Genomic DNA, 27431 nt, shown 5'->3' on the forward strand with positions numbered 1-27431 from the left:
GGTTCTGCTCTGTCACTCAGGCTGAAGTGCAACGGCATGATCAAAGCTCACTGCAGCCTTGACCCAAGCGAGCCTCCCACCTGAGTCTCCCAAGTAGCTGGGACTATAGGCATATGCCATTACATCCAGCTAACTTTTTATTTTTTGTACAGACAGGGTCTCATTATGTTGCCAAGGATGGTCTTGAACTCCTGGGCTCAAATGATCCTCCCACCTTGGCCTCCCAGAGTGCTAGGATTATAGATGTGAGCCACAATGCCCAGCTGAGATTTTTCCATTTAAAATACAGCAATAGATTTTCACTTTTTTGCCTGGTTCTTGAAACTATGAATGGCTAGTACATTGCAAAAAGTTTTATACGATTTTCAGACTGTCCTATAAAGTCAGTTTGAGTTGTTCCATCTCCCCCTACCAGTTTACTGAGCATCTCTTGAAAAGTGCATGGAAGATATTAAAAGTAGGGTCCTTAGAAATAAACCAGATACTTGGTTTTCATAAATACACAGGAATTTTATAGCTTAGAAACTTACATTTTCACCTGCTCCTCTCTAAAAACTAAAATGATATTCCACAGGTCTGCTAGAAGAAAATGACCAGAGTTTGGAAAGTATCTGGAAAACACTATGCAACTGCCTACGTTAAGTCTTCCTCCCTGATTTATTATTTCATTATCTTCAAAGCAAACTACGGCTTTGTTATGAGTTGTCATGAGCCAAAACTTACTTGTTAAAAATATTTCTTGGAGGAAGCAGCAGAGGAATAACAGTATTACTCAAGCATTCACAAAGGGGGCAAAGGAATTCTCCGTTTTCTACATCATAGCTTGTATGTAAGCGTAATCTCTGTTGCCTTCGCTGTTCTTTAGCTTGAACGGAATCAAAATACCTTTACAATTAGAGAACATGAGGTATCAAAACAATGGTAATTTATATAAATGACAGCCACAAGCTTCAACATTTTAAATAATTTGTTTCCACAAATAGTTCAAAAATGAAAAATCTTAAACTAAATTATTTTTAACATGATTTTTGAGTGATTTTAAAAATCCAAATGGATTAAAGGTTCTAAAACAGGAAAATAAAAGACTGCCATGTAAAAAAGCATTTACAAAGCAGCAACAAAAATTTCTTGGTGCCACTGTTCTCTTGCCACTTCCCCAAGGCTGGTGGCTATCTGTTTGTTTTTTTGAGATGGAGTGTCGCTCTGTCACCCAGGTGGGAGTGCAGTTGCACGATCTTGGTGCACGGCAACCTCCACTTCCCACATTCAAGCAATTCTCCTGTCTCAGCCTCCCAAGTAGCTGGGACTACAACGTGGTGGCTAGTTGTTAGGGGTAGTTCATAATAACTGGGTGAGCATAGTTCTAGAATAATATTGATTTGTTGGTTTTGCAGAAGCATAGAAAACACCAAGGTAGAACAAATTCAGGACATCTCATCTTATCACAGGGAGCCAGTAAAATTTTGGGAAGTAACAAAGCAAATATTAACATCTATGGAATCAAGAGTTGTCCACCCTGGACCCAAAGAAAGACAACATTACCCTTCTAGGGTTTATCCTACTGTAAAAACCCTTTTCTTCATCCACAGACTGACACAGATCCACTTCCTTCTTTGGAAGATAAAGAAGAGACTTGGATATAAAGCTAAATTAAAAAATATATCTGACATACTTTACATCTATGACAAGGCAAATAACTTTTGTTATTAGGCAAAAATATAGATTTTTTTTCTTCAACATTTTTAGTTCTTTTCCTTTTTTCTAGAATAAAATTTCCTCTACGTTAAAAATTTTGAGCCCTTAAACTTCTCTTGAAAATATTAAGCATATACATTACCTTTGCCAACAATGGGCATGCATAATGTGCCCACAGCTACTAGTGTGTGTTCCACAAGACAGATCAGGGTGCATGAATAATGGATCATATTTTTCTGCATTACAAAACAAAAACAAAAACAAAAAACAAAACAAAAAAGTGAAGCATTTAATTTTCCTATAACAAATGTGCAACTTTAAATTGTAAAATCTTTGATAAAGACTTGTAAATTTGAAATGAAATGCTAGTTTATTCCTTTTGAGATACCAATAATTTATGCAAGACTTTGGATTATTCAGAAAGTAGGACTCTAATTTTCACCATCCACAGCAAATTAATTAAACATTCTCAAATTGTAAACTGAAATTAGAACGATGAATTTAAATATATCCAATCTTTTGAACATTTCACACTTTCAGGGTACTGAGGTATTCCAATTCCTCCCATTGTACCCTGAACTCCAGGTAAAAGAGCTACTCTCTTCCCTGGGCTGCCTTACGTGCGTTCAGGACAGCTGGGTTACAATGATCGCTAATAAAAAATGTTTTGGCAGTAATGGGGCGCCCCCTAGAGGACAGACTGCTTAACGACATTCATACAGCAAATAATCACATCAGAGCCGAAGTGACAACAAAAAATCTAAGCATAGACCAGATCAGATGGGGAAAAAAAAAAGTAATTCAGAGTCTTCTGTCCTGGTGTCCTGGTGCTAATTTTTATATTCAAATGGGATGAAAAATCAAGAAAAACAAGATGGATGTCTGGCTTCTTTTGGAATTTTTTGAATTCTTTATATAAATTAGTATAATCTTAGAAATTTCCTAACACTCTAGAAAGAATTATTTTTAATTTGCTTTAATAGTTTTAATTTGCTTTAACACTAGAACAGTGCAAATGTCAAAGCATTAAGAAAATCCACTTATAGCCAGCTAATGCTTTTTCTTCAAGAAGTAACAAATTAAATAAAATTAACAACTCTGTCTTTGGCCTGGAATGAAATTTATAAAGCACCAAGTTTAAATGGCTATTTCTTTTTTTTTTTGGCAGAGTCTCGCTCTGTCGCCCAGGCTGGAGTGCAGTGGTGCCATCTTGGCTCACTGCAAGCTCCTCCTCCCGGGTTCACACCATTCTCCTGCCTCAGCCTCCCGAGTAGCTGGGACTACAGGTGCCTGCCACCATGCCCGGCTAATTTTTTTTCATATTTTTTAGTAGAGATGGGGTTTCACTATGTTAGCCAGGATGGTCTTGACCTCCTGACCTCGTGATCTGCCCGCCTCAGCCTCCCAGAGTGCTGGGATTACAGGCGTGAGCCACTGCACCTGGCCTTTAAAAAAAAAAAAAAAAAAAAGACAGGGTCTTGCTCCGTCGCCCAGGCTGGAGGGCAGTGGTGCAATCTCAGCTCACTGCAACCTCCACCTCCTAGGTTCAAGCAATTCTCGAGCCTCAGCCTCTTGAGTAGCTGGGACTACAGGTGCGCGCCACCACATTCAGCTAATATTTTTGTACTATTAGTAGAGACGGGGTTTCACCATGTTGGCCAGGCTGGTCTCGAACTCCTGACCTCAGATGATCCACCTGCCTTGGCCTCCCAAAGTGCTGGGATTACAGGCATGAGCCACCATGCCCAGCCCAAATGACCATTTTTAAAGATGAAGCAGACCAATCTTTAGTAAATAGGATACAAAGACTTTCTTTAAAGAGAGAAGGCAACTCTAAAAGTGGCTCTCAAACCTCCTTTCACACTGCAGTGTGAAAGGCATGGGCTAAAGAAGTGCTCTGGGAATTTCCAAGACACAGTTCCTACTCTCAAGAAGTTTACTGTGTATCACTCAAGCATATGCACACAGAGCACAACCTACAAGCAGAGAAATAAATGTGTCAGTGGACAAAATCATGTACAGACTGGATCTCCCTGCTTTACTTCCTCAGTTGCTGAAAGAGGGCCCTCAACTGTCCTGCACAGTAATCTGTATCTCAAGAATCTGCTTTCTGGGGAACCCGATCTGTGGTGGTATCACTATTCTAAGTCAGAATTTGGCTCAAGGATTGCCTCTTACATAGGTAACTCTCTATCACTGTTCTCAGGAGATTCCACTCAGGCTCTATCAATAAGACAAAGCAATTATTATTTCAGTGTGTCAACAAATGACCAAGGCTTTGCAAGTGTACTGAAGCATGGGAAAGACTGTGAAATGCCAAAGTATGTAATGTTACATCACAAAGAAAAGCTTTACTTTGAATCCCTGCTATTTATCAGCTATATGGTTCAGATGTAACTTTCTGGAGTGGTTCCACATCTGCCAAGTGGGGAATTCCTGCCTAAGTTACCTGCCAAAGATACCATCCAAGTCTATGGAGTCATTCTTAGATTTAAAAAATCTCAATGTATCATCAACCACATTAACTGGTAGTTGTTATTAATCGGGAAGATGAGGATCTAGCTATGACTTACCTGGATCTTGAATAAATTTACTTCTGTTTTTTGATAATACAGTTGATCTCTGAACAAATGCTGCCAAGACCATTGCCCTGCTTTCCACTTTAACTTCTTGCTCCTCTTGACACAATATACATGTAACGAATTGTCTTTGTTCAGGAACCTGAGTTTGTGTGGGGCCCAGCGCTGTAAGTGTCATATCTGAAACCACAGGGCTGCAATACAAAGGTTATGAATATAATTAACGATCCCAAAAACTTTCTACATAATCATAAAATAGCAGACTACAGGTATGTATGTGTGCATATACATATATATCTATATATTTTTTAAATTTTATTTTTTTCTTTTTGAGACGGAGTCTCGCTCTGTCACCCAGGCTGGAGTGCAATGGTGCGATATCGGCTCACTGCAAGCTCCGCCTCCCGGGTTCACGCCATTCTCTTGCCTCAGCCTCCGGAGTAGCTGGGACTACAGGTGCCCGCCACCATGCCCAGCTAATTTTTTGTATTTTTTAGTAGAGACAGGGTTTCACTGTGTCAGCCAGGATGGTCTTGATCTCCTGACCTTGTGATCCGCCTGCCTCGGCCTCCCAGAGTACTGGGATTACAGGCGTGAGCCACCGTGCCCGGCCCACTTTTATTATTTATTTATTTATTTTTTTGAGATGGAGTCTTGCTCTGTTGCTTAGGCAGGAGTGCAGTGGCATGATCTCAGCTCACTGCAACCTCCACCTCCCAGGTTCAAGCGATTCTCCTGCCTCAGCTTACTGACTAGCTGAGATTATAGGTGCACACCACCACGCCCGGCTAATTTTTTTTTTTTTGTATTTTTAGTAAAGACAGGGTTTCACCATGTTGGTCAGGCTGGTCTCGAACTCCTGACCTTGTGATCTGCCCGCCTCGGCCTCCCAAAGTGCTGGGATTACAGGTGTGAACCACCGTGTCTGGCCAGGCATGTATATATTTAACACATGGTTTTGATAACTTGGATTGTCAAGTCTTTGGTATGTATCAAAACCATCTCCTTTAATTCTCACAGCAATCTAATCTGCAACACAGATGTCACACACTCTAGATAACTGAGTGTAGTGTACTCATTCTTTCATGAATGTCCAAGATCTTCTGCAGAAAATACCCTACTATATTACCATATCTATATTCAGAGATTTCTAATATTAAATCTTCTAAATGGAGGTCACAAAATTTACCTACGAATTCTAATAAATTACTTTAGGTTTAAAAATATACTTACAAGGAAAAAAAGCAACACTGCCCCTAGTTGGGAACAACTGGTCAACAAATTAATTTTTTTTAATACCTATTATCAAGAACAGCAGAGGTTGAGGCATCCAGTTCTAATGTCTGCTGAAAGAGTTCTTTGTTTTCATCAATAAAATGCCGCTGCATTTCAGACATCTGAGCCATGATCTTTTCTCTGCGCAGTCTGGCAATCTCTGCTTTTCTCTTCCTCTCAGCTTTGTCTTTGTCCCTTGAACTCTGAAATTATGCTCCATTCAATTAGACCATTAGATGCTAAAACACACATTTTTTTCCAAAGCAGAAATATCTTTATTGTAAATACCAATTAAAAACTATTCTACAATCTCACTTATTTAAACAAGAGAAAAGACTCTTAAGTTGACCTAACATGTTTTAAAGGAAAAAAGCAGACAAAAAATTGCTACAACAAATAGAGATAAATAGTGGCATATTTGTTGGAATTTCAATGTTGTAACTGGCAACTTACTGTAGATAAATTTAATTTGTTCATACTGAACTTGTTATAATTTTTTAGCATTATCACACTTTACTGTTTATACCTCTTCCATTATGGTTCCTTCTGTCTCTGTCACGGGACTGGTAGGTGAACTCTCCCTCATCTTTTTAACAGCATTAAAAGTCTACAAAAAAAAAAAAGTATCAGTATCCTGTATGAAATATCATCACAATGTACACGTAACAAATATTTAATATTTCTCACAAAAAGCAGAAGAATGTAGGAAATTTTACCTTCAATATCCACCGAATCATGTCTTTGTGGACTTCTAGGTAGGGAGCATTTTGTAGTGTTTCCAGCATAGCTAGTATGCTAGGAGAGTTTTTTGGCGCTTCACCAGGTTCTATGTCAGAAAAATAAAAGGCACAATAACAACAGCTAACACTTCATAGTACTTATTCCTATGCACAGGAACATAAATGCAGTTGCTTATAACACCTATTGCCCATAATTTGATTATGACTGTACCAAAGAGATTTTCAATACTTCTTGAGAATGTGACATATGTGCCTTTTACAAACAAGCTGCCAACAACTAGAATTCTTTAAGCATTCAAAAGTGACTTTTAATAGCAAACGAATTTGCTAAAATGTATTTTAGCAAAATTATATATAAATTCAGCTAAAAATAACTGGTGTACTTGAGATTTTACAGGTCTAAAAATAAACTAGCATTAAGAGGTGCACATATGTACAAATACGTTTATTTGCTCTGACCATTGCCTTTAATAAAAACTAGATTCAGAATAAAATGAATTTCTTCCCCTAGGTATTCACTGTTTATTTGAATATAAGAGTTAAGTCCATATTTTCTATTAGTCTGCAGTCAGAAATGTTCAATTATCGATTTTCTTGATTTTGGTGCTGCCATTCTGGAAAAATGTGCCTTTTTCCTAAGAGGGAAGAGATTGACCTTTGTGATCTTTAATATTCTATCACATCTAAAACTCTGTGGCGTGCATTAGGGATGTGACTCTAGATAAGGGAGAGGTTTCTTTGCAAATAAATCGTGTGTCTTAATTATGTAAGATGTCTAAAGACAAATTAAGAGTAATGTTGAGGGAAAATGATGATCGTTTAATAAAAAGGAAAGAGAAAGTAAGAGAGAACCTTATATATATATATATATATATATATTTTTGAGACAGAGTCTTACTCTGTTGCCCAGGCTGGAGTGCAGTGGTGTGATCTCAGACCACTGCGACCTCCACATCCTGGGTTCAAGCGATTCTCCTGCCTCAGTCTCCCGAGTAGCTGGGATTACAGGTGCCCACCACCATGCCCGGATAATTTTTGTATTTTTGGTAGAGACAGGTTTCGTCATGTTGGCCAGGTTGGTCTCGAACTCCTGACCTCAGGTGATTCACCCACCTCGGTCTCCCAAAGTGCTGGGATTACAAGCATGAGCCATCGTGCCTGGCCAAGAACCTAATATTTTATAGTGATGAGTGAATGAAATTAGGGAGTATTCTGTGTGGTTATCCTAAAATAAACACACCAGAAACAAAGAAAGCAAAAACCACAGTATTAATCCATAGAAACAATATGGTAGAGAAAAAGAATAGGTAAAAACTGGCATCCATGAATAAAGTGTTCAGTGGGGAAAGGTGGTTTCTCCTCTTTCTCTCATTTACTTGGATGAGAGCAAAAAGGAAAACTAGAGATCTAGAAGCAAACAAAATTACTCCTCCCTGTCCCCTGGTAGCGTAATTCTCACAGTTATCATTTAGGAAGAAATGGCACTGAACACATTTACAGAAATAATCCTTTTTAATCAAAGCATTTATAAACTCCTATCATAGCACCATAAATTCATTTAAAAACACCTCAGCAAATAGCTGACTACCGGTCTGTGGCAGGGAAAGTATAAAATGAGCTTGGGCATCTTTTGGGCCAGAAAGTGAGGTGGTACTTTCTGGCCCAAATGGGGCTGGGTGAAAAGGACACAGAAACTGACTAAATAAACTCCCACTGATCAAAGTGGGCATGATTTGAGCATCAAAAGGAATAATCATTATAAGTGACTATAAAACACTGAATAAGTAAAATGAATAATATTTTTAAAAACTCTAAACAAAAAACATTCAAAGTTGCCACAACTGCAGGTAACTATCAGGCCAATGGCTGATTATGAAAATTAGTAAATGAAAAGCTTTTCTTTGAGACGTGAAATATTATGTCTACAACAAAAGGTTCAAGAAAGTACGTAAATATAAAAGCAAATATAGCAAACTACTAAATCTAGGTAGTAGGTATATGAATGTTTACTGGACAATTCTTTCCACTTGTCTATATGTTTGAAATCTTTAAAATAAAAAGCTAGAAAAACTCCCTGGCCTTCTTTCAAAAAGTCACATTTCTTTATATGAAATGTGAATCTAATCCCCTATAATTTTTATTTGTTTTCAATACTATAGAATCTTATGTCAACCACAACTGACTGTAACTTTGAACTTAGCCCTAGATATTTTTATAAAAATATAACAGGGTTTAATATAGTACCTTTACTACACAGATGAGTACATATAGCCTCAAACATTTAGATTAAATGTTACCCTTTTAGAATCCATATGACCAAATAAGAGAGGTTATTAAGTGATTTCTTAAAATCATTTATATCGAGTTAGTTTAGTAAAAAGATATATACATACTTGATATCTTCTGAGTGAAGGTAAATGTTACTACATGCTCTTCTGTGACATTCTCTAAATGTTGTTTTTCTTCTTGTAGTGCCATTCCAATTAAATGTAACACCTTGAATAAATGTTTTGTAACTTTTAGTAACAATTAAAAAAACCAAAAAAACCAAGCACATATTTTAATAAGAAATAGCAAGAAAGAATTATTGAAAAAGATAAATCAAACTATTAAGTACTAAATGCAATTAAAAACAATTTGAAGTACTAATTTTTTTTTTTTTTTTTTGAGATGGAGTTTTGCTCTGTCAACCCAGGCTCACTGCAACCTCTGCCTCCTGGGTTCAAGCGATTCTCCTCCCTCAGCCTCCCCAGTAGCTGGGATTACAAGCGTGTGCCACCATGCCCAGCTAATTTTTGTACTTTTAGTACAGATGGGGTTTCACCATGTTGGCCAGGCTGGTCTCGAACTCCTGACCTCAAGTGATCCACCCATCGTGGCCTCCCAAAGTGCTGGGATTAAAGGTGTGAGCCACCATGCCTGGCCTTGAAGTACTAATTTTTATTAAATGAAAAGACTGAGGTTCATTTTCTATTAAACAATAATTGGCAAGAAAAACAAAATTTTCTACTTCAATGAGGAAGAAATTTCAATCGCAAATTCTTAGGGTAAGCTAAAATTACCACCACCTGTGACCAGCAATTCACATAATATGTAAGTTTTATTCTATACCTATACTACAGACTTAAAAAAACCTTCCAAGAATCAGTGGTCAAGTAAGTACAAAGCTAAAAGTATCCCCTATGTAATTATTCAGTCTATGACACTACATAGTTTAATTTCTCTAAGGACTAAATCTTCATCATCTGAGAAAGACAAACTTTTTATCTCTAATGCCTTATCATTTATAAACTTTAGAGTCCTTCAATGTATCTCACAAAATATTCTCCATCAGACTTCTAAGAGAGTGTATTAACCTATTTGTTTTTTTACTGCTATTACCCCATGCCCAAGTTTTTCTGTGTTTTTTGAGACAGAGTTTCCCTTGTTGCCCAGGATGGAGTGCAGTGGCACAATATCGGCTCACTGCAACCTCCGCCTCCCAGTTTCAAGGGATTCTCCTGAGCCCTCCTGAGTAGCTGGGATTACAGGCATGTGCCATGATGATTGGCTAATTTTTGTATTTTTAGTAGAGACGAGGTTTCACCATGTTGTACAGGCTGGTCTTGAACTCCCAACCCCAAGTGATCCACCCGCCTCGGCCTCCCAAAGTGTTAGGATTATAGGGGTGAGCCACTGCACCGGGCCCACACCCCAGTTTTTAAAGGAGATATGTGTGTGATGTCTCTGTATCTTTCCCTCCACAAGGGAAGACTGTGGTTGTCAGAGACTTGGAAGAACTAGGTGACATAAAGCAAATGTACACGTAAGGTAAATATTGTTCACACCTCTCTTCTCCATTATTTCCCACAAATCTTTTGTTCATGTAATGCTGACAGTACACGACAGCTAGTACAGCTGTACTAGTAATGAGCTAGTATACCACAGCTCCATGCTTTTACACTTTAAATAGGCTTATAAATAGGAGGGCATTATAAGAATACACACATCTTAGCCAGTGAGACAAAAAGAAAGAATGATAGCTACTAAGCCTTCTGAGGAAGGCTCCAAAATTTGAATTCGAATCCTGGTTTTACTGCTTTCAAGCTATTAATATAAACCCTCAGGGAATGTTTCTGAGCCCATGTCATCATCTTTAACACTGGAAAAAAAGTTTCCCTCTAGAGTTCTGAGGATTACAAATGCTGTATGCAGAGTGCTTAGCATGGCCGGGCATGGTGGCTCACGTCTGTAACCCTAGCACTTTGGGAGGCCGAGGTGAGTGGATCACCTGATGTTGGGAGTTCGAGACTAGCTTGGCCAACATGGTGAAACCCTGTCTCTACTAAACATACAAAAAATTAGCTGGGTGTGGTGACAGGCACCTGTAATCCCAACTACTCAGGAGGCTGAGGCAGGAGAATTGCTTGAACCCCGGAGGCAGAGGTTGCAGTGAGCCAAGATCACGCCATTGTACTCCAGCCTGGGTGACAAGAGCAAAACTGTCTCCAAAAAAAAAAAAAAAAAAAAAGTGCTTAGCATGGAATAAGGCATAAAGCAGACATTCTATTTAATGAATAATTGTTATATCACTTAGTAGAGTTATATGGGAAGTAAATGGAACCTCACTGAAAATTGGCTTCCTCATCTAACGACGAGAAGAAAGTTATATCTATTCATGGGGTGTTGTGTGAATTCAATGAGATAATGTAAAAATGACTTACATTAAAACTATAAAGTAAAATACAAACAAGGGGCCGGGCATGGTGGCTCACGCATGTAATCCCAATACTTGGGGAGGTCGAGGGGGGAGGATTGCTTGAGTCTAGGAGTTCAAGACCAGCCTGGGGAACATGGCAAAACTTTGTCTCTACCAAAAATACAAAAATTAGCCAAGTGTTGTGATGCATGCCTGTAATCCCAGCTACTTGGGATACTGAGGTGGAGGGATTGCTTGAACCCAGGAGGCAGAGGTTGCAGTGAGCCAAGATCGCATCACTGCACTCCAGCTTCCTGGGTGACAGAGCCAGATCCTGTCTCAAAAACACAAAAACAAAAATAACACAAAAAAGGTTCCAGACTTGCCACGTAACTAGCTAAAGGACCATAAGTCTATGAGTGCCAGTTTCTTCAACTACAAAATAAGGATATGGATGATTCAAAAAAAAATTTTTGTTTTGGAAAATAATTAGATTAGAAACATATATAAAAGATAACACATTACATCAATATCAGAGCACTACATATATAAAGACCAGGACCAATCAAGGAGAGAATGACTGCCCAGTGGGACTGAGGTAATAACAACCATGTGGTATAAAAAATCTGTCTGGCACTTGTTTTCACTGTCAGACACAAAAGCAGTAACAATATATTCAAGTTAGGAAAACACAGTATGTTTCGGCCTCATTTTCCTCTGTATAGATACAGACAAGAATATTTTGCTTGTACTATAAAATACTAAAATATAAATAATAAATGTCTTCAAACCTACCCTTTGCAGCATGGACTCTGACCAGGCATATCCATTATGTTCCACAGCCCATTGCAGAATTGTTCCCATGATGCACAGCATGACATCTGACTGCAAAATGTTAACCAGGCTTGCAAACAGAGGGCAGAATGGAGGCAACACCGGAGGTGGGAGTGCTGAAAATACAGTTGTTATTACTATCGGTTTCTTTTACAGAACATGCTTTAGAAACTATCCCTTTGTTACTTTTGATAGTTTTAACTCAAAAATATTCATTAACGCACACCTTAAAGCTATTATTTTACGTTCTCAAGGTCAAATCTGTAAAATGAGCCACATAAGTAGCAGCAGTACAAAAGAAAGTCTGTCTTTTCCCCTAGGAAGGTTTTAAGATCTGAGATAAAATCAAACCAGAGGAGACTTAGTACAAACTATTTCTATGTTAGCATATTTATTATTCCTTTGAATAGGAGGTTGTTCACTAGGAAAGCTTACATTTAAATATTCATTCCACCAAGGACAATCATCATAGTTAATAGAAAACAATGTTTAACATGTAAAAAAGGGGCATGACATTTTTGGAAAGATTAAAAATACCTGTATCTTCTCTATTTTGTCTTTTCATTTTCCGTTGAGCTTCTTCTGCCTAATAAAAGATAAAGTTATTTGGGCAGGGAATTAGTCATATAAAACATATCCAAAACTAGTGACATAAGTCCATCTTTGTTGTATTATTTTCTTTTTTTTCTTTGAGAGTCTCGCTGTGTCACCCAGGCTGCAGTGCAGTGGCACGATCTCGGCTCACTGAAATCTCCGACTCCCAGGTTCAAGAGATTCTCCTGCCTCAGCCTCCCAAGTAACTGGGACTACAGGTGCCCACCACCACACCTGGCTAATTTTTATATTTTTAGTAGAGACGGGGTTCCACTATGTTGGTCAGGCTGGTCTTGAACTCTTGACCTTGTGATCTGCCCACCTTGGCCTCCCAAAGTGCTGGGATTACAGGTGTGAGCCACCGCGCCTGGCCCCCTTTTTTTTTTTTTGAGACTTAGTCTCACTCTGTTACCCAGGCTGAAGTACAGTGGCATGATCTCAGCTCACTGCAACCTCCACCTTCCGGTTCAAGCAATTCTCCCTGCCTCAGCCTCCATAGAAGTTGAGATTTACAGGCACCCGCCACCAAGTCCGGCTAATTTTTGTATTTTTAGTAGAGACAGGGTTTTGCCATGTTGGCCAGGCTGGTCTTGAACTATTGACCTCAGGTGATCCACCCGTCTTGCCCTCCCAAAGTGCAGGGATTACAGGTGTGAGCCACTGTGTCTGGCCAAGGATGAAAATCTAAAATCAGAGAATAACACAACTGAGGCCGGGGTGCGGCAGCTCACACCTGTAATTCCAGCTACTCGGGAGGCTGGGGCAGGATAATTGCTAGAACCTGGGAGGCAGAGGCTGTAGTGAGCCGAGGTCTGCACTCCAGCCTGAGTAATAGAGTGAGACCCTATCTCAAAAAAAAAAAAAAAAATTCTATCCTTAGTGTTCTAGTCCTCCCCCAAACTGATACATTAAGGTTATTATTTTTTTTTAACTAAAAGAATCCCCAAATGAGTTATCTATTACTTCCAATTAGAAGAGAAACACGTACAACCCCAAACCAAAAAAACTTATTTAAGTTTGAACTCTATGACTTCATCAAAAACTAAATAAAAGCTTTATGTTTAAGTTTTGTTTAATGCTGTTATGCTGTTTATTGAAAAATCACGTTAAGAGAAGATTGCTAAAAGGCAGATTTTTTTTTTTTTTTTTTGAGATAGGGTCTCACTCCCATCGCCCAAGTTGGAATGCAGTGGTGCAATCATAGCTCACTGCAGCCTTGACCTCCTGGGATCAAGTGATCCTCCTATCTCAGCCTCCCGAGTAGCTGGGACGAGAGGTGCATGACACCATGCCTGGCTAATTTTTGTATTTTTAGTAGACGTGGGGTTTCACCATGTTGGCCAGGCTGATCTTGAACTCTTGAGCTCAAGCGATCTGCCTGCCTCAGTCTCCCAAAGTGCTAGGATTACATACCCCGCCAAAAAGGCAAAATTTAATTACCTAGGAATGATTAGAAAAGCTTCATGAATCTCTATGAAAAAGCATGTTAAATAATACCAATTCTGAAATGTGCCTAAAATGGATTAACTGATTATAATACAGGTTGAAAATTTGTTTTAAAAAACTATACCCATATATGTATAGGTATGTATTATATAGATCTTATATACGTATGCACAAAATGCTAGGGGGAAGCTCCAAAATGTTAGGTGAGGGTATTTTAAGTAATTTCTACTTTCTTCTTTATATATTTTCCAAATTCCCTATAATAAAAATGTATCATTTTTCAAGCTGCAAAAGCAATAAAAAGTTGTTTAGGAAAAAATAATTCAAGCCAGACACAGTGGTGCATGCCTGTAATCTCATCTACTCAAGAGGCTGAGGTGGGAGGATTGCTTGAGCCCAGCAGTTTGAGGTTGCAATGCTCTATAATGGCATTGTGAACTAAAACCTAGCCTGGGCAACATGGTGAAACCCCATCTCTTAAGAAAAACAATGCAACCCTTCCCTGCTACATTTTAAATTTTCCCAATTACCTTGGACTGTTCTGCCCTTGAAAAGTGATAGAAATACAAGTTGAACTCTTTGGCACATTCTGGTTTCAGTTCATACATGCCTCGTCCTGTTAATCCAGGTTTCCTATGAAAGAAAGGACCTTAGAATATTATTACCAAAGCCATACACTAATTTATGAGATAGTCTTGGATATTAGAACAAGAAAGCAGAGCTCTCATATACTGCTGGTGGGTGTTAAGCTACAACTATTTTCAGTGGTTGATTTGGCAATCTAAATCCAAGTTCTTACATGCATCCGTTTTATTTAGCACATCCACTTGGAATTTATCCTAACTAGACAAGAGAACCTAATGGACACTGCAGTGGCAACAATTAAAAAGTCTAACAACGGGAAATAAGTAACAAATTACAACATCTCCAAACAACTGAACACCATTAACAGTGATGATAATTTCTCTATTTTCACATGTAAAGACCTCTGTGTTAAGTTTTATTAAGCGGAAAAAAGCAGGTACACTATTGGGGTTTAGAGAACTTTCCTAAGCAAGTTATAAAACCCAGAAGCTAGATATGAGACAGAGTTTTAAAAACAGAAATGACATGAAGTTAAAAAACAAGGGACAGACTGGAAGAAAGTACTGTGATGTGTTAAACAAGAATTGATATTTCTAATATATTATAAAAACACTTTTGGAACAAGAGGATAGGGACAAACAACTATAAAGAAAAATGCATTAAAGTATGAAAAAACAAATGGCCAATAAACACATGAAAAGATGCTCAACTTCCCTGTTATTACAGTAATGCAAATTAAAATAAGGTACTAAAAGACTGCTCATACTAAAGTGTTGACAAAGTTGCAGGGCACTCTTCATACACTGCTAGTCAGAGTATAAATTGATGACTTTTCTTGGGAAGGCAATTAGGAGGTATGTATCAAAATGTAATACAAGCTTTCATTTTGATCTAGCTAATCCTCAAATACTTTCACAGTCAAAGATACACTTGTTAATGCTGTATGTACAAGGATGTTCAATATTTGTTTATAAGAGAAAATCTGGAAGTTATGTATTACACTTACAGGGAAGAGGTTAGATACATTACAGTACATGACTACAGGGACGTGAAAAAGGTCCTGGCGCCCTACAGGGACGTGAAAAAGGGCCTGGCGCCATAGCTCAGGTCAGTAATCTCAGCACTTTGGGAGGTCAAGGCGGGCTCGATCATCTGAAGTCAGGAGTTTGAGACCAGCCTGGTCAACACGGCGAAACTCCATGTCTACTAAAAATACAAAAATTTGTGGTGGGGTGCCTGTAATCCCAGCTACTTGGGAGGCTGAGGCAGAAGAACTGCCTGGACCCAGGAGGCAGAGGTTGCAGTGGGCCAAGATCATGCCACTGCACTTGAGTCTCACTTTGTCGCCCAGGCTGAAGAGAAAAAGGATGAAGTATGCCTATATGTACTGACAAAGTGTATTACGTAAAAACTAAAAAAACCCAATAAAAACAACAAAACCCCTACAAAGACACAAATACATGGAAACATTCCATTATTTAATTTTAAAAAAGGTTATAGAATAGTAAATATAAAGTGAAACCATTTTTTGTTATGTATTCCAAGTACACAAAAAAAATTTAGAAAGATATATATCCAAACATAATAGAAATCATCCGAGTGGTTGGATTACAGGTAATATTTTTTCTTTGTATTTTTCCATATTTTTTCTAAAAGCAAGTATTGTCTTTATAACCAACAAAAAATAAAGACACTATCTTCAAAAATTTATAGTGGGTTAAAAAAAATGAATACATTGTCATTGGGATAGGAAGTAAAGAAAAAACAGGCTTAAGAAACTGCCTCAGTATCTTTAAGGGTATGAACCAGTTTGTTGACTGGGGAAGACGGTGGACACTGGAGAAAGTGGCATTGAGAGGCTATCCCACAATTTAGGCGGCACATTCAAATAAAAACAAAGAAAGCAGTTTTAAGAAACTACAATGAATTTACTTAGATCACTGCTGAGGTTAATTTTCACTATTTGAAACCATCAGCTATGAATACCTATTCTGAATAGGATGAAAACCCTCACAATGTCACTTTATGTTGCTGAGTACCAGGTGAGATCAGAAAGTGAAATGTCAGTGAGAGATTTAATTCAGAGCTATAATCTGAAAATGTCTATCACTCTCTGAAAGCTGCAACTTCATTCTCAGTTACATCAAAGAAAACACTCTAAGAAAAATGAATGTACTGGAAAAGTAAAAAAGAATGTGAAATAATAGGAAGTAAACTCACTTGAAATGGGCAACTGCTTCGATTACACTCTCCATGCCAGTCTCCTTGTTCTCCTAAAGGTACAGGACACAAGTGTGTTTCATGTTAATAATAACTACTAGCACTCTGAGCATTGCGTTTTATCTCACTGACCCTCATAAGAACCTAAGGTAGATACACCTTATCTCCATTTTCACAGATGAGGATTCCATAGCAAACACAATGATTTATACAAAACTAGACACACTTACTTGGTAAGCTGATGTTCATTCAAATTGATATATTATTTTTAAATACATAAAATAGATAAAACTTTATGATTTTAAAAAAGTCACTACCATACGGAATCAAGGTAAGAGCTTTCTAAACTAACTAATTGAAAGCACAAATTATATAAAACATTTTTAAAAATTTATGTAAAATAAATCTGGTATTTTATAAAACAGTTGCACTAATTTCTTGTCTATTTTCAGTACAACAGCACTTCCCAAATCATATCTCATTCACGACAAGATAGTAATAGGAGTTCTGTGAATAAATAATTCTTTAAAATGTTTGGGAAATACAGTTACAATCACTTTATTTTTTATTTTTTTTGAGATGGAGTCTTGCATTGTTACCCAGGCTGGAGTGCAATGGTGTGATCTTGGCTCACTGCAACCTCTGCCTTCCAGGTTCAAGCAATTCTCCTGCCTCAGCCTACCAAGTAGCTGGGATTACAGGAGCCTGCCACCACACCTGGCTAATTTTTTTATTTTTATTTTTTTTAGTAGCGATGGGGTTTCACTATGTTGGCCAGGCTGGTCTCGAACTCCTGACTTTGTGATCTGCCCACCTTGGTCTCCCAAAGTGTTGGGATTACAGGTGTGAGCCACTGTGCCGAGTCGACAATCACCTTATATAAGGCTTAAACCACTTTAAAAACGCTTTTTTAAAATTTTATTGTTCCTTAAAGTTTAGGCTAAATTATAACTGCTTCCTAACTGAACAACTTGGGATTCACTTCCTGCATTAAAGCGGTACAAGTAATTTTTATCTTGACTAGCTATTTAGTGACATTAAGAAATTATTCATCATTCGGCCAGGTGTGGTGGCATGTGCCTGTAATCCTAGCTGCCTGGGAGACTGAGGCATGAGAATCGCTTAAGTCGGGAGGCAGGGGTTGTAGTAAGCCCAGATCGTGCCATTGCACTCCAGCCTGGGCGACAGAGCCAGACTCTGTCTCTCTCTCTCTCTCTATATATATTTATTTAGAGAGAGAGATACATCAATTATTGTTTTTAAAAGTGTGATAATATAAAGATAGGGTTTTTAAAAGAGTCCTCATTTTCTAGATCAGAGTTTTTCAACCTCAGCATGACTGACATTCAGATCAGGTATGTTGTGGGGGTTGCCCTGGGTATTGCAGGATGTTTAGCAGTATCCCTGGCATCTACCCACTAGATACCAGTAGCACCCCACACCCCATCCTGAGTAGTGACATTCAGAGATGTCCCCTGGGGGGCAAAATTGTCCTCAGTTGAGGAATCACTGTTTTAGATACATATAGTCCTATTTATAGATGAAATGGTAAATCCAGTATTCTCTAGGAAATAATACAGTGGGGCACAGAGGTTAGTGGTTGGGGTACAGATGAAAACAGACTGGCCTCTGTTGAAGCTGGTGATGGGGTTGTTAAACTATGTTTTTTAATATCTATAGATGTTTGAAATATTTATAATACAAAGTTTAAAAGTATTACTGTGCAACAAAGATAAGACAGGTTGAAATCTCAGAAAAATAAATGTTAAGGTTGAAAGTTTCGATCTATGTTTCAAATTAGGGCAAACATTTTGAAAAGCCTCAATGAAAATAAAGTCCCTTCTCAATTATAAGGGTTGAGTTTCTGAAAAGCCCCATGGCTGAAGTATAGGTTGCTGGGGAACTTATCACCCCTGGAAGGAAAAACAGTTACAATTTTACCTATGAATGTCCTTGTCACTATTATTTTACATTCACTAAAATGAAACAAGGGCTCATCATTAAGAAGACTCTCTGGAGGCCAAAAAGGAAAAAGCTTAGGAAAACATTATTTATTCTACTCAACATAGGTGAGTAGGTACTTCTGACTCCCTTCCTCAATACACTAGGTTATAAAGCATTATCCATACCCATAGCAACTTTGTACTAAAGACCCTATAATGACCTCTTTCTATGGGGTACAAACATTAGTTCTGAGGTTTGGGCTTACTTTTTGTTTAGTGCCCTTATCTTCTTCAAGGCTTTATTGGAAAAGAAAAGTGCAGTGGCGCCATCTTGGCTCACTGCAAGGTCTGCCTCCCAGGTTCATGCCATTCTCCTGCCTCAACCTCCTGAGTAGCTGGGACTACAGGCGTCCGCCACCACGCCCGGCTAATTTTTTTGTATTTTTAGTAGAGACGGGGTTTCACTGTGTTAGCCAGGATGGTCCCTATCTCCTGACCTCATGATCCACCCACCTTGGCCTCCCAAAGTGCTGGGATTACAGGCGTGAGCCACTGCGCCTGGCCTACTATTCTGTTTTCTACTCCTATGCTCTTTTTCTAATTATTTATAATAAGAGTGACTGGAATTATACACATCCCATGATAGTAGATTTTACAATTGTGAGAAAGGTATATAGAAGTAAACCTATAGCTTCTAGACTGAGAGGGAAAAGTTTCTACAGTTTTCTTTTTAGAAATGTAGGTACTTACATCTTCGGGTAAAGACTTTACCAATTCACTATGAGCCATAGGCTTGATACTCAACTGATGGATAATCTCTCGCTTGATTTCATCTGTAGCATTTACCTGTCCAACTCCAGGACTAAATCTCTCTCCTGTCAAAAAAGAAAAAGTATATATACATACATTTAACATAATCACAATACTTTTGTGATATATACTTACAATTCATGCAGTATGTTATATTTCTCTAAGTCTGTCTGAGCAATGGGAAAGTAAGGACTCTTCTGGCAATAAGCCAGGGAGAGAGCAGCTCCCGACCATGCTTCTGTGTCTCAGACCCAACACGTGAGGGCAGGCTTTAGGCAGTGGAGAGAGCTCTTGTTGCCGAAGAATGGGATCAGAAATGTGAGAAGGGATTAAATGTGGTCAAGGAAACTGCATTTACCCCATTCTCCTTGTGGGAGCAAGGAGGGAGAGCCTTCCTTTCCCCTTCTATCTAGTAGCAAATAAAATATCAACTTTGGAGACCTTCTTCATTGGTATAATTTCCTGACAGTAGCCAGGATTCTCTGCTCTGTGGACTACGGTGGGTCTAAAACAGTAGTAAAGGACTGAAAATATAGGTAATAAGGAAAGAAATCCACATCTATTAGCCATAGGTCTCCTTTAGCTTGGAATTATTGTATCTGAAGTCAAGAAGATACTTTTGTACCACAAACCCATGGAGAGAAACATAGTTAAGATATAAATCAAGAGTAAATAGATCTTAAATATCCTATTCCTTGCTTGCTAAATTCTCCTGTCCCCCAATTCCCCTGCCACCACCCTGCAACATACAGTCTTCCAGTTTATTCTGCTTCGGTAGTTGTATTTTCTCCTTCTTCCAAAGCACGAAAGTGCTGTAACTCTCAATATTACAGTAACCAGAGGGGAGAAAAAGAGAAATATTCCAATTCTCTTCCCCTAAGACTGAGTATCCTCTCAAAACAAGGGAAACACAGGCCAGAAACTCCAAACTATTTGCTACTATAAACGTCAATGTAATTTATTAAATGCCTCAATTTAAACTTACCAACAAGCATTATAATGAGGTATAGCATTTCTTCTATTAGAGTATTGTTCTGCTGAACAACATCCTATAACGAGTGAGGGAAGATAAAGTTCAGAGATAAGAATAGGCATATTGTATAATCTCAAAGGATTAACATATCCAAAAAGGAGGAAAGATGCTTCTTTAGCAATGTGTTGTGGTTTCATAAAACATGTTCTTACCTTATGGGTAATCTCAGAACTAAATCTTTTTCCATAGTCTGGAGTACTGAAAATCTGATAAAGTTCAAAGCGGCTGAGCATGATCATCAGGAAATGATTTGGATCCATCATGGAGACACCTGTCTTTTTTTTTTTTTTTTAACGTTTGAGATAAAGGAAAAGAGGAAGGTCAAAGGGGCCACTATTGAAACAATTAGAGATAGTTTGGCTTGCACAAGAGAAAGCAGTTTACCAATTCTAAAAGGTTTACCAATCCCAATAAAAGATGAAAACTCATTTAACCTCAATCCCTACTTGTGGTAGCAGACAAGTGTGGAAAGGAATCTAAATTGGTAAAACAAAATACAAGCACACAAGCCCCAAACCTAAGTCCATCCAGCACAGTAATACAGACTATGAGTTCTCCTTCCTTCTAATGCTTTGGAATAATTGTATTCCTATGAATTCAGTGCCAAAATTTTATTTTGGCGTTCACTGATCACTGTTTGAACTCAGAAATGTGGCAGATTAATTAACCTTCTAGTATTTTAAAAATATCGATCATATTAAATTATCAAGATCTCCTAACCTATTTTTTTCTGGTAAGCATTATACTAACTGAAGTGACAGCTTTTAAATATTAGTTTCAATTCTCTTTTAATTCCATTTGTATAAATTATAAATCAACCTAGATTTTGTTCTGAACTAATACTTTTTTGAAATACACCTTTTTTTTACTTTATTTATGAAGTCTCACTCTGTCACCCAGGTTGGAGTTCAGCAGAGTGATCTCAGTTCATTGCAACCTCCACCTCCCAGGTTTAAGTGATTCTCCTGCCTCGGCCTCCTAAGTAGCTGGGACTACAGGCGCATGACACCACGCCAGGCTAATTTTTGTAATTTTAGTAGAGACGGGGTTTCGCCATGTTGGCCAGGCTGGACTCAAACTCCTGACCTCAGGTGATCCACCCACCTCAGCCTCCCAAAAGGCTGGGATTACAGGTGTGAGCCTCCGCGCCTGGCCAGCTTTATTTTTCTATAGTGACTAAATCCATTCAGCAGTAACAGATAACAACTACTATGTGACAAGCACTATGCAAGGCCAAAGGGACAAAAAAAGAAACAAGACATAACTGCCATGGTTTGGTGGGGTGGGGGTAGGATGCTGAAGAGTAAACAGTAATCACAATCCAGGTTGTGAGTGCTATGGCAGGGTTAAATACCATGCTAGGGTCCTCACGAAAGGGACATGTAGCCAAGTTTTAGTGTGTCAGGGAAGGCTTCCTGGAGCAAGTAATGCTAAAGTAAACACAAAGACAAGCAGGAAAATAAGTTAGCTAGGTAAATGGAAAAGGAAGGGGTGAGTAACTTAGGGAGGAAAAGAAATATGCAGAGTTTAAGATGTATGAGAATATGGCAAATTCAGGGAACTTCAATATACTTTAAGTATCGCAGTCCTTGAAAATTAGTTTAAGGGGTTTAAACTAAGAGGTTTAACATTAGTTAAAGAACCAGAGGACAAGGAAGAAAGGATGGCTTTCAGGTAAATGACTTTAGCAACTAGGTAGACTGTGGAACAATTCACCAAGGTAGGGAACTGAAGACAGGAAGAAGGTATGGAGGAAATATGAGGAGTTATTTTGAACACATTTAATCTGAAGTGTGTCTAGGAAATACAGATGGAAATGATCTAAACGCTGTTAGCCATGTGAGTTTGGAGGTTAGGAGACAGGGCTAGACTGGAGTTATAGATTTGGGAGTGATCACAAGTGACTCAATTCTATGGAAATAACAAGAAGCAAAGATTCCCCACAACCTTTAAGTTCAATGCTTTTAATTCATTACCTGAAGCATTACTATATCCTTGTCAAACATCTCACGTCTGCATTTCACATTATGGTAGTAATAAATCTAAAAAAATAAGTAATTATATTGAGTAAATAGTTTTTATTGGTTCAGGCTCGCTCTCTCTCCCAATCCTTTCCCAAAAGCACAAGTTTGTACAAGAATGTGTGCATGTGTGTGATGTGGTTTTTCTAACAACTATCTTAGTATAGATTAATTAGTTACAGATTTTCACATTACAGTGGTCATGATATGGTTCACATTTTGCAGCTAACTTGCTGGGTCTCCAAATAAAGTAAAAGGTTGTGGTCTCAGGAAGGTTAGGAGCTACCAAAAACAGGAGGAAAAAGCAATCTGTTTACAGCTATACCACCCCAAATGTGCCAGATCTTGTCTGATCTTGGAAAAAAAAAAAAAAAAAAATTCATTCCAAGCCTATGTGAGGTCTATAAAAAGTAAAACCTCAACTTTACAGCTATATTAAAAGGACTTTATCTTTTAATTCAATTTAATTTAAATAGATAAAATCTGGATTTTTGTTTTTTAATATCCAACTTTGTTCTAAAAAATTATTTCAAGTAAAAATTATCACCACTGTTGTTCATTTCTACTTTTTATATTATTTCTTGACAAACTATGAATAAAAGTTTTAAGAAACTTTTGTTTTATCATTAAATCTTTTCAAACAATTTTAATATAGATCCTCAGCTTTCACTAAGTCCACTGAAAATTACAACCTTCATAGAAGCCAAGAATGGAATGAAAATTCTTCATAGAATTAGAACACTGACCTGGTTTACTAGAGAGAACCCATTTCTTCTCCACATTCCAGCATGTACTTGGGCACATAAAACGAGACATCTAAGAGGGTGTTCTATCAACATGGGTGGGCTAAGCTCACTCTATATATACAAAGAATAAACAGAAAACAAAAAAAACACACACAGAAAATCAGTTCTAGAAAGAAGTTTGGTCGATAGGGATCAACACTTTTATAAAACACAATATAAATTATTATTATTATCATTTTGAGACAGAGTCTTACTGTCACCCAGGGGGTAGTGCAGTGGTGCGATCTCCGTCTCCCAGGTTTAAGAGATTCTCCTGCCTCAGGCTCCCGAGTAGCTGGGATTACAGGCATGAGCCAACATGCCTGGCCAATTTTTGTATTTTTAGTAGAGATGGGGACTTGCCATGTTGGCTAGGTTGGTCTTGAACTCCTGACCTCAGGTGATCCACCCACCTCAGCCTCCCAAAGTGCTGCGATCACAGGTGTGGACCACTGTGCCCAGCCTTATTTATTTTAATTAAGACATGTTTGTGTGATGGTTAGTTTTATGTATCAATTTAGCAAGGCTATGGTATCCCATTTATGGTCAACACCAATCTAATGTTGCTATGAAGGTATTTTTTACACATGATTCACATTTAAATCATAGACTGGCTGGGCATGGTGGCTCATGCCTGTAATCCCAGCACTTCGGGAGGCTGAGGCAGGTGGATCACCTGAGATCAGGAGTTCGAGACCAGCCCAGGCAACATGGTGAAACCCTGTTTCTACTAAAAATACAAAAATTAGTTGGGAGTGGTGGCAGGTGCCTGTATTCCCAGCTTCTCGGGAGGCTGAGGCAGAAGAATCCCTTGAACCAAGGAGGCAGAGGTTGCAGTGAGCCGAGATCACGCCACTGCATTCCAGCCTGGGTGACAGAGTGAGACTCTGTCTAAAACAAAAACAAAAACAAAAAAAACCCAAAAAAACAAATCATAGACTCTGAGTAAAGCAGATTACCCTCCAAACATGGGTGGGCTTCATCAATTCAGTTGAAGGCCTTGAGAAAAGACTGATATCCCCCACGGAAGAAGGAATTCTGCCTTTATAACAGCCACTGTACTCTAGAATGCAACATCAACTCTTCCCTGGGTCTCTCCAGTCTGCCAGTCTGCTAGGCTCCCTTGCAGATTTCAGACTTGCCAGATTTCAGCCCCCATAATTTCATGAGCCAGTTCCTTACAACAAATCTCTCTCTCTCTCTGTGTGTGTGTGTGTATGTATGTATGTATATGCGCGCGCGCACACACACACACACATAAATATCTTACTGGTTCTGTTCGTCTGGAGAACCCAAACTAAAAATGTGTTTCAAAGTGATTTCAAATACAAGGAACATAATAAATAGGTATTCACTTTTAAATGTTAGCACCACTTACTAGAGGTAGGAGCTCTGGAAATTTATATGCCACTTCACTTTTGCTTAATAATACATGTAAACCTGTATGAAAGAAACAAAAAACAGTATTTCTATCAGTAAAAATCATTTAGGAAAAATACCCTAAATATTCACTCAACTTTACATCTGACTTCTTTTCTCTTTACGAACCTATCAAATTACCAATTAAGATATAAAATGAACATATTCATAAGAGGCTTATTATTATTATTGCTTTTTTGAGATGGAGTCTCGCTCTGTCGCCCAGCTGGAGTGCAGTGGCACGATCTCGGCTCATTGCAAGCTCCGCCTCTCGGATTCACACCATTCTCCTGCCTCAGCCTCCTGAGGAGTTGGGACCACAGGCGCCCGCCACCACGCCCGGCTAATAGAGGCTTTTTAATGCTTCTCGTGAATCTGTTATCAAAGGCACACTTAGAACTAGTCTTAGTTGTATGTACTAATATACACTGATGACATTTTAAAAGCTATTAAAACAATTTATACATATGGTACGCCAGCTTTAAGAGTTGTATTTCACTGGGCCATGGAGTTTGTTCCCATTTAAAGTATAGCAGTGAGAGATCCTTCCGGCCACTGAATGGAGAAACTGGCACTGGAATCACGGTCCTCACTGATACTGACCTTTGAATTAAGTCCCCCAGAACTTCCGATTTAGGATCAAAGCCTCCTTAGTTTCTAACCTCAAGGGATCCTGGCTGACTGCAACCTCCGCCTCCCAGGTTCAAGTGATTCTCCTGCCTTGGCCTCCCAAGCAGAGCAGCTGGGAGGGACTACAGGCACACTCCACCATGCCCAGTTAATTTTCTTAGTTTTAGTAGAGATGGGGTTTTGCCATGTTGGCCAGGCTGGTCTCGAACTCCTGATCTCAGGTGATCTGCTGGCCTCGGCCTCCCAAAGTGCTGGGATTACAGGGATGAGCCACCACGCCTGGCCTTCCGTTCATTCTGAATGTGTTCTGTTTATGCTATTGCTTAAACAGAGGACACCCGTTAAAGTCTTATCAATATATACTGGCCACTTACTCAAGCCTGGTTTGAGGCTTTCTTCATCTAGGAAAACTTGCACTACTAATGCCATTCTAATAGCTTATTCTCAACATTTACTGCTCAAACTCCATTAGCACTTGCTTCAAACTGTCCAAGAACTGTTTTGTGTAGGTTTACTTAGATTTCCAATTAAATTATAAGCAGTTAGGCTAAGGTTTATCAAATATAAGAAAATGAATACTCAAAAATATTCACACAACAGCTTTGAGGGAGGTAAAAACGTAGGCAGAAATTAGTACATTTTTAGAGTATCGACTTTTTTCACTGTAGGTAACTATCAGCATTAGCTTCCTCCCATAAAATTAGATTTTTTTTTTTTTTTGAGACAGAGTCTCACTCAGATTTTTAAAGGCAGAAGAGATCAGTGACTCAGTTGGAGACAGGACTCACTACTAACTTTCTTGCTTTTTTTTTTTTTTTTTTTTTTTTAATCGCATGCGCAGGGCATGCCGCACTGTGCCTGTGTGCTACTTCCCCATGTATGCCTCACTTTCTTGCCTTCTATCCAGTACTCTTCCACAACACCATGCCATTAATTGCTTGTGTTGAGGATCGACAGTTCAGTTGCTCAAAACACTTATAACAAAACTGGGCGTGAACAAGTTATAGAAATAAGACAGATTTCTTCTTACGATCATGATTTCATTCTAGGTAATGGTCTATTGTACCATTTTAATATTCATATGTCTAGGAATAACAACTTTATAAGCCTCACAGTAAGTAATTATCTTAAATTACCATGACTTCAATAATATACCCACGGCAAGGGTCTATCAGTGGGATAATGTGATAAGTCTCAGAACAATGAAAAAAAATGCCTTCAGAATGAAAGAGAAATCATTACTACTGATCCCATGTACATTAAAAGGATAATGAAGGAATATGAACAACTCTAGGCCCACAAATCTGATAACTTAGATGAAATGGATCAATTCCTTGAAAGACACAAACTACCAAAACTCACACAAGGAGAAACAGATAACCTAAACAGGCCCATATTTATTAAAGAAATTGACTCAATAATTAGTAACCTTCCAAAAACTAAAGCATCAGATGAGATGACTTCACTGGTGAATTCTGTCAAACATTTAAGGAAGAAATGAAACAAATTCTCTATAATCTCCTCCAGAAAAAAACAAAACAAAACAAAAAACACACCCTCACATCACATTAAGCTACTGAGCCACAAACTTAACATAAACTACATATTTTACAATGAGTAAAAATACCTTCAAAATTTCTTTCTGTTCTCTGAGTTAAAATGGAACTAAAGAAAACAACAGTGTGTGAGCAAGATAAGAATACCTAGAATCAAGAAATATGAAAGCTGTACTGAAATGAGTCTGTAGAGATGGATAAGTACATATTTAAAGACTTTGGCCATGTAAGATGGCAGCTTCAGACATTCCAGCAATTAATTACAAGTGCCTTATAAATCAACTACTTGAAATTAAAAGAATTATCACCCCATTATGGCCTTGTTCTTGACCTGTTGCATAAAAGGCTATCAATAAATATATGAAACAGCTCAGAGGGAGAGAAACAAAGAAGAGAAAACGTGGGGTGGCTTCAAGTGATTAGCAGTTGCTTAAATGACAGATAAATTTGAATGTTAATAACACAGACTTTGAAGCTGGATTCAGTGAAATGATAAAACATGTGGTATCTGTAGTTAAGTCTAAAGAAGCACTACGGTATAACAGCTATAAACATGGCCTCTGGTGCCAAACTTCCTCATAATGCCAA

General features: G+C 38.3%; 1 protein-coding gene across 8 annotated transcripts in view; it reads right to left on the reverse strand.

Moving 5' to 3' along the window:
• The window catches only part of LOC105489603 (ubiquitin protein ligase E3 component n-recognin 2), a 127685-nt gene that overhangs the window by 26308 nt on the left and 73946 nt on the right, over window positions 1-27431 (reverse strand). For 6 of the 8 annotated variants that reach the window (XR_011623719.1, XM_071097038.1, XM_011754518.3 and 3 more), the window contains 17 exons: window positions 24617-24678; window positions 23200-23310; window positions 22409-22474; window positions 20585-20707; window positions 20385-20448; window positions 19340-19464; window positions 16647-16699; window positions 14372-14474; window positions 12339-12387; window positions 11763-11917; window positions 8683-8785; window positions 6266-6375; window positions 6076-6156; window positions 5574-5752; window positions 4269-4468; window positions 1838-1931; window positions 724-885 (listed from right to left, as the gene is read on the reverse strand). Coding sequence is in view for 7 of the 8 variants with exons in the window: in XM_071097038.1 (XP_070953139.1) it covers window positions 724-885; window positions 1838-1931; window positions 4269-4468; window positions 5574-5752; window positions 6076-6156; window positions 6266-6375; window positions 8683-8785; window positions 11763-11917; window positions 12339-12387; window positions 14372-14474; window positions 16647-16699; window positions 19340-19464; window positions 20385-20448; window positions 20585-20707; window positions 22409-22474; window positions 23200-23310; window positions 24617-24678 (1840 nt within the window). In the remaining variant the exon portion in view is untranslated. Of the gene's footprint in view, window positions 1-723; window positions 886-1837; window positions 1932-4268; window positions 4469-5573; window positions 5753-6075; window positions 6157-6265; window positions 6376-8682; window positions 8786-11762; window positions 11918-12338; window positions 12388-14371; window positions 14475-16646; window positions 16700-19339; window positions 19465-20384; window positions 20449-20584; window positions 20708-22408; window positions 22475-23199; window positions 23311-24616; window positions 24679-27431 lie in introns of those variants that run through there. The other 2 variants (XM_011754521.2, XM_011754522.3) reach the window with 2 other exon arrangements.

The sequence above is a fragment of the Macaca nemestrina genome, chromosome 5 (genome assembly GCF_043159975.1).
Source record: "Macaca nemestrina isolate mMacNem1 chromosome 5, mMacNem.hap1, whole genome shotgun sequence".
Classification (NCBI taxonomy): domain Eukaryota; kingdom Metazoa; phylum Chordata; class Mammalia; order Primates; family Cercopithecidae; genus Macaca; species Macaca nemestrina.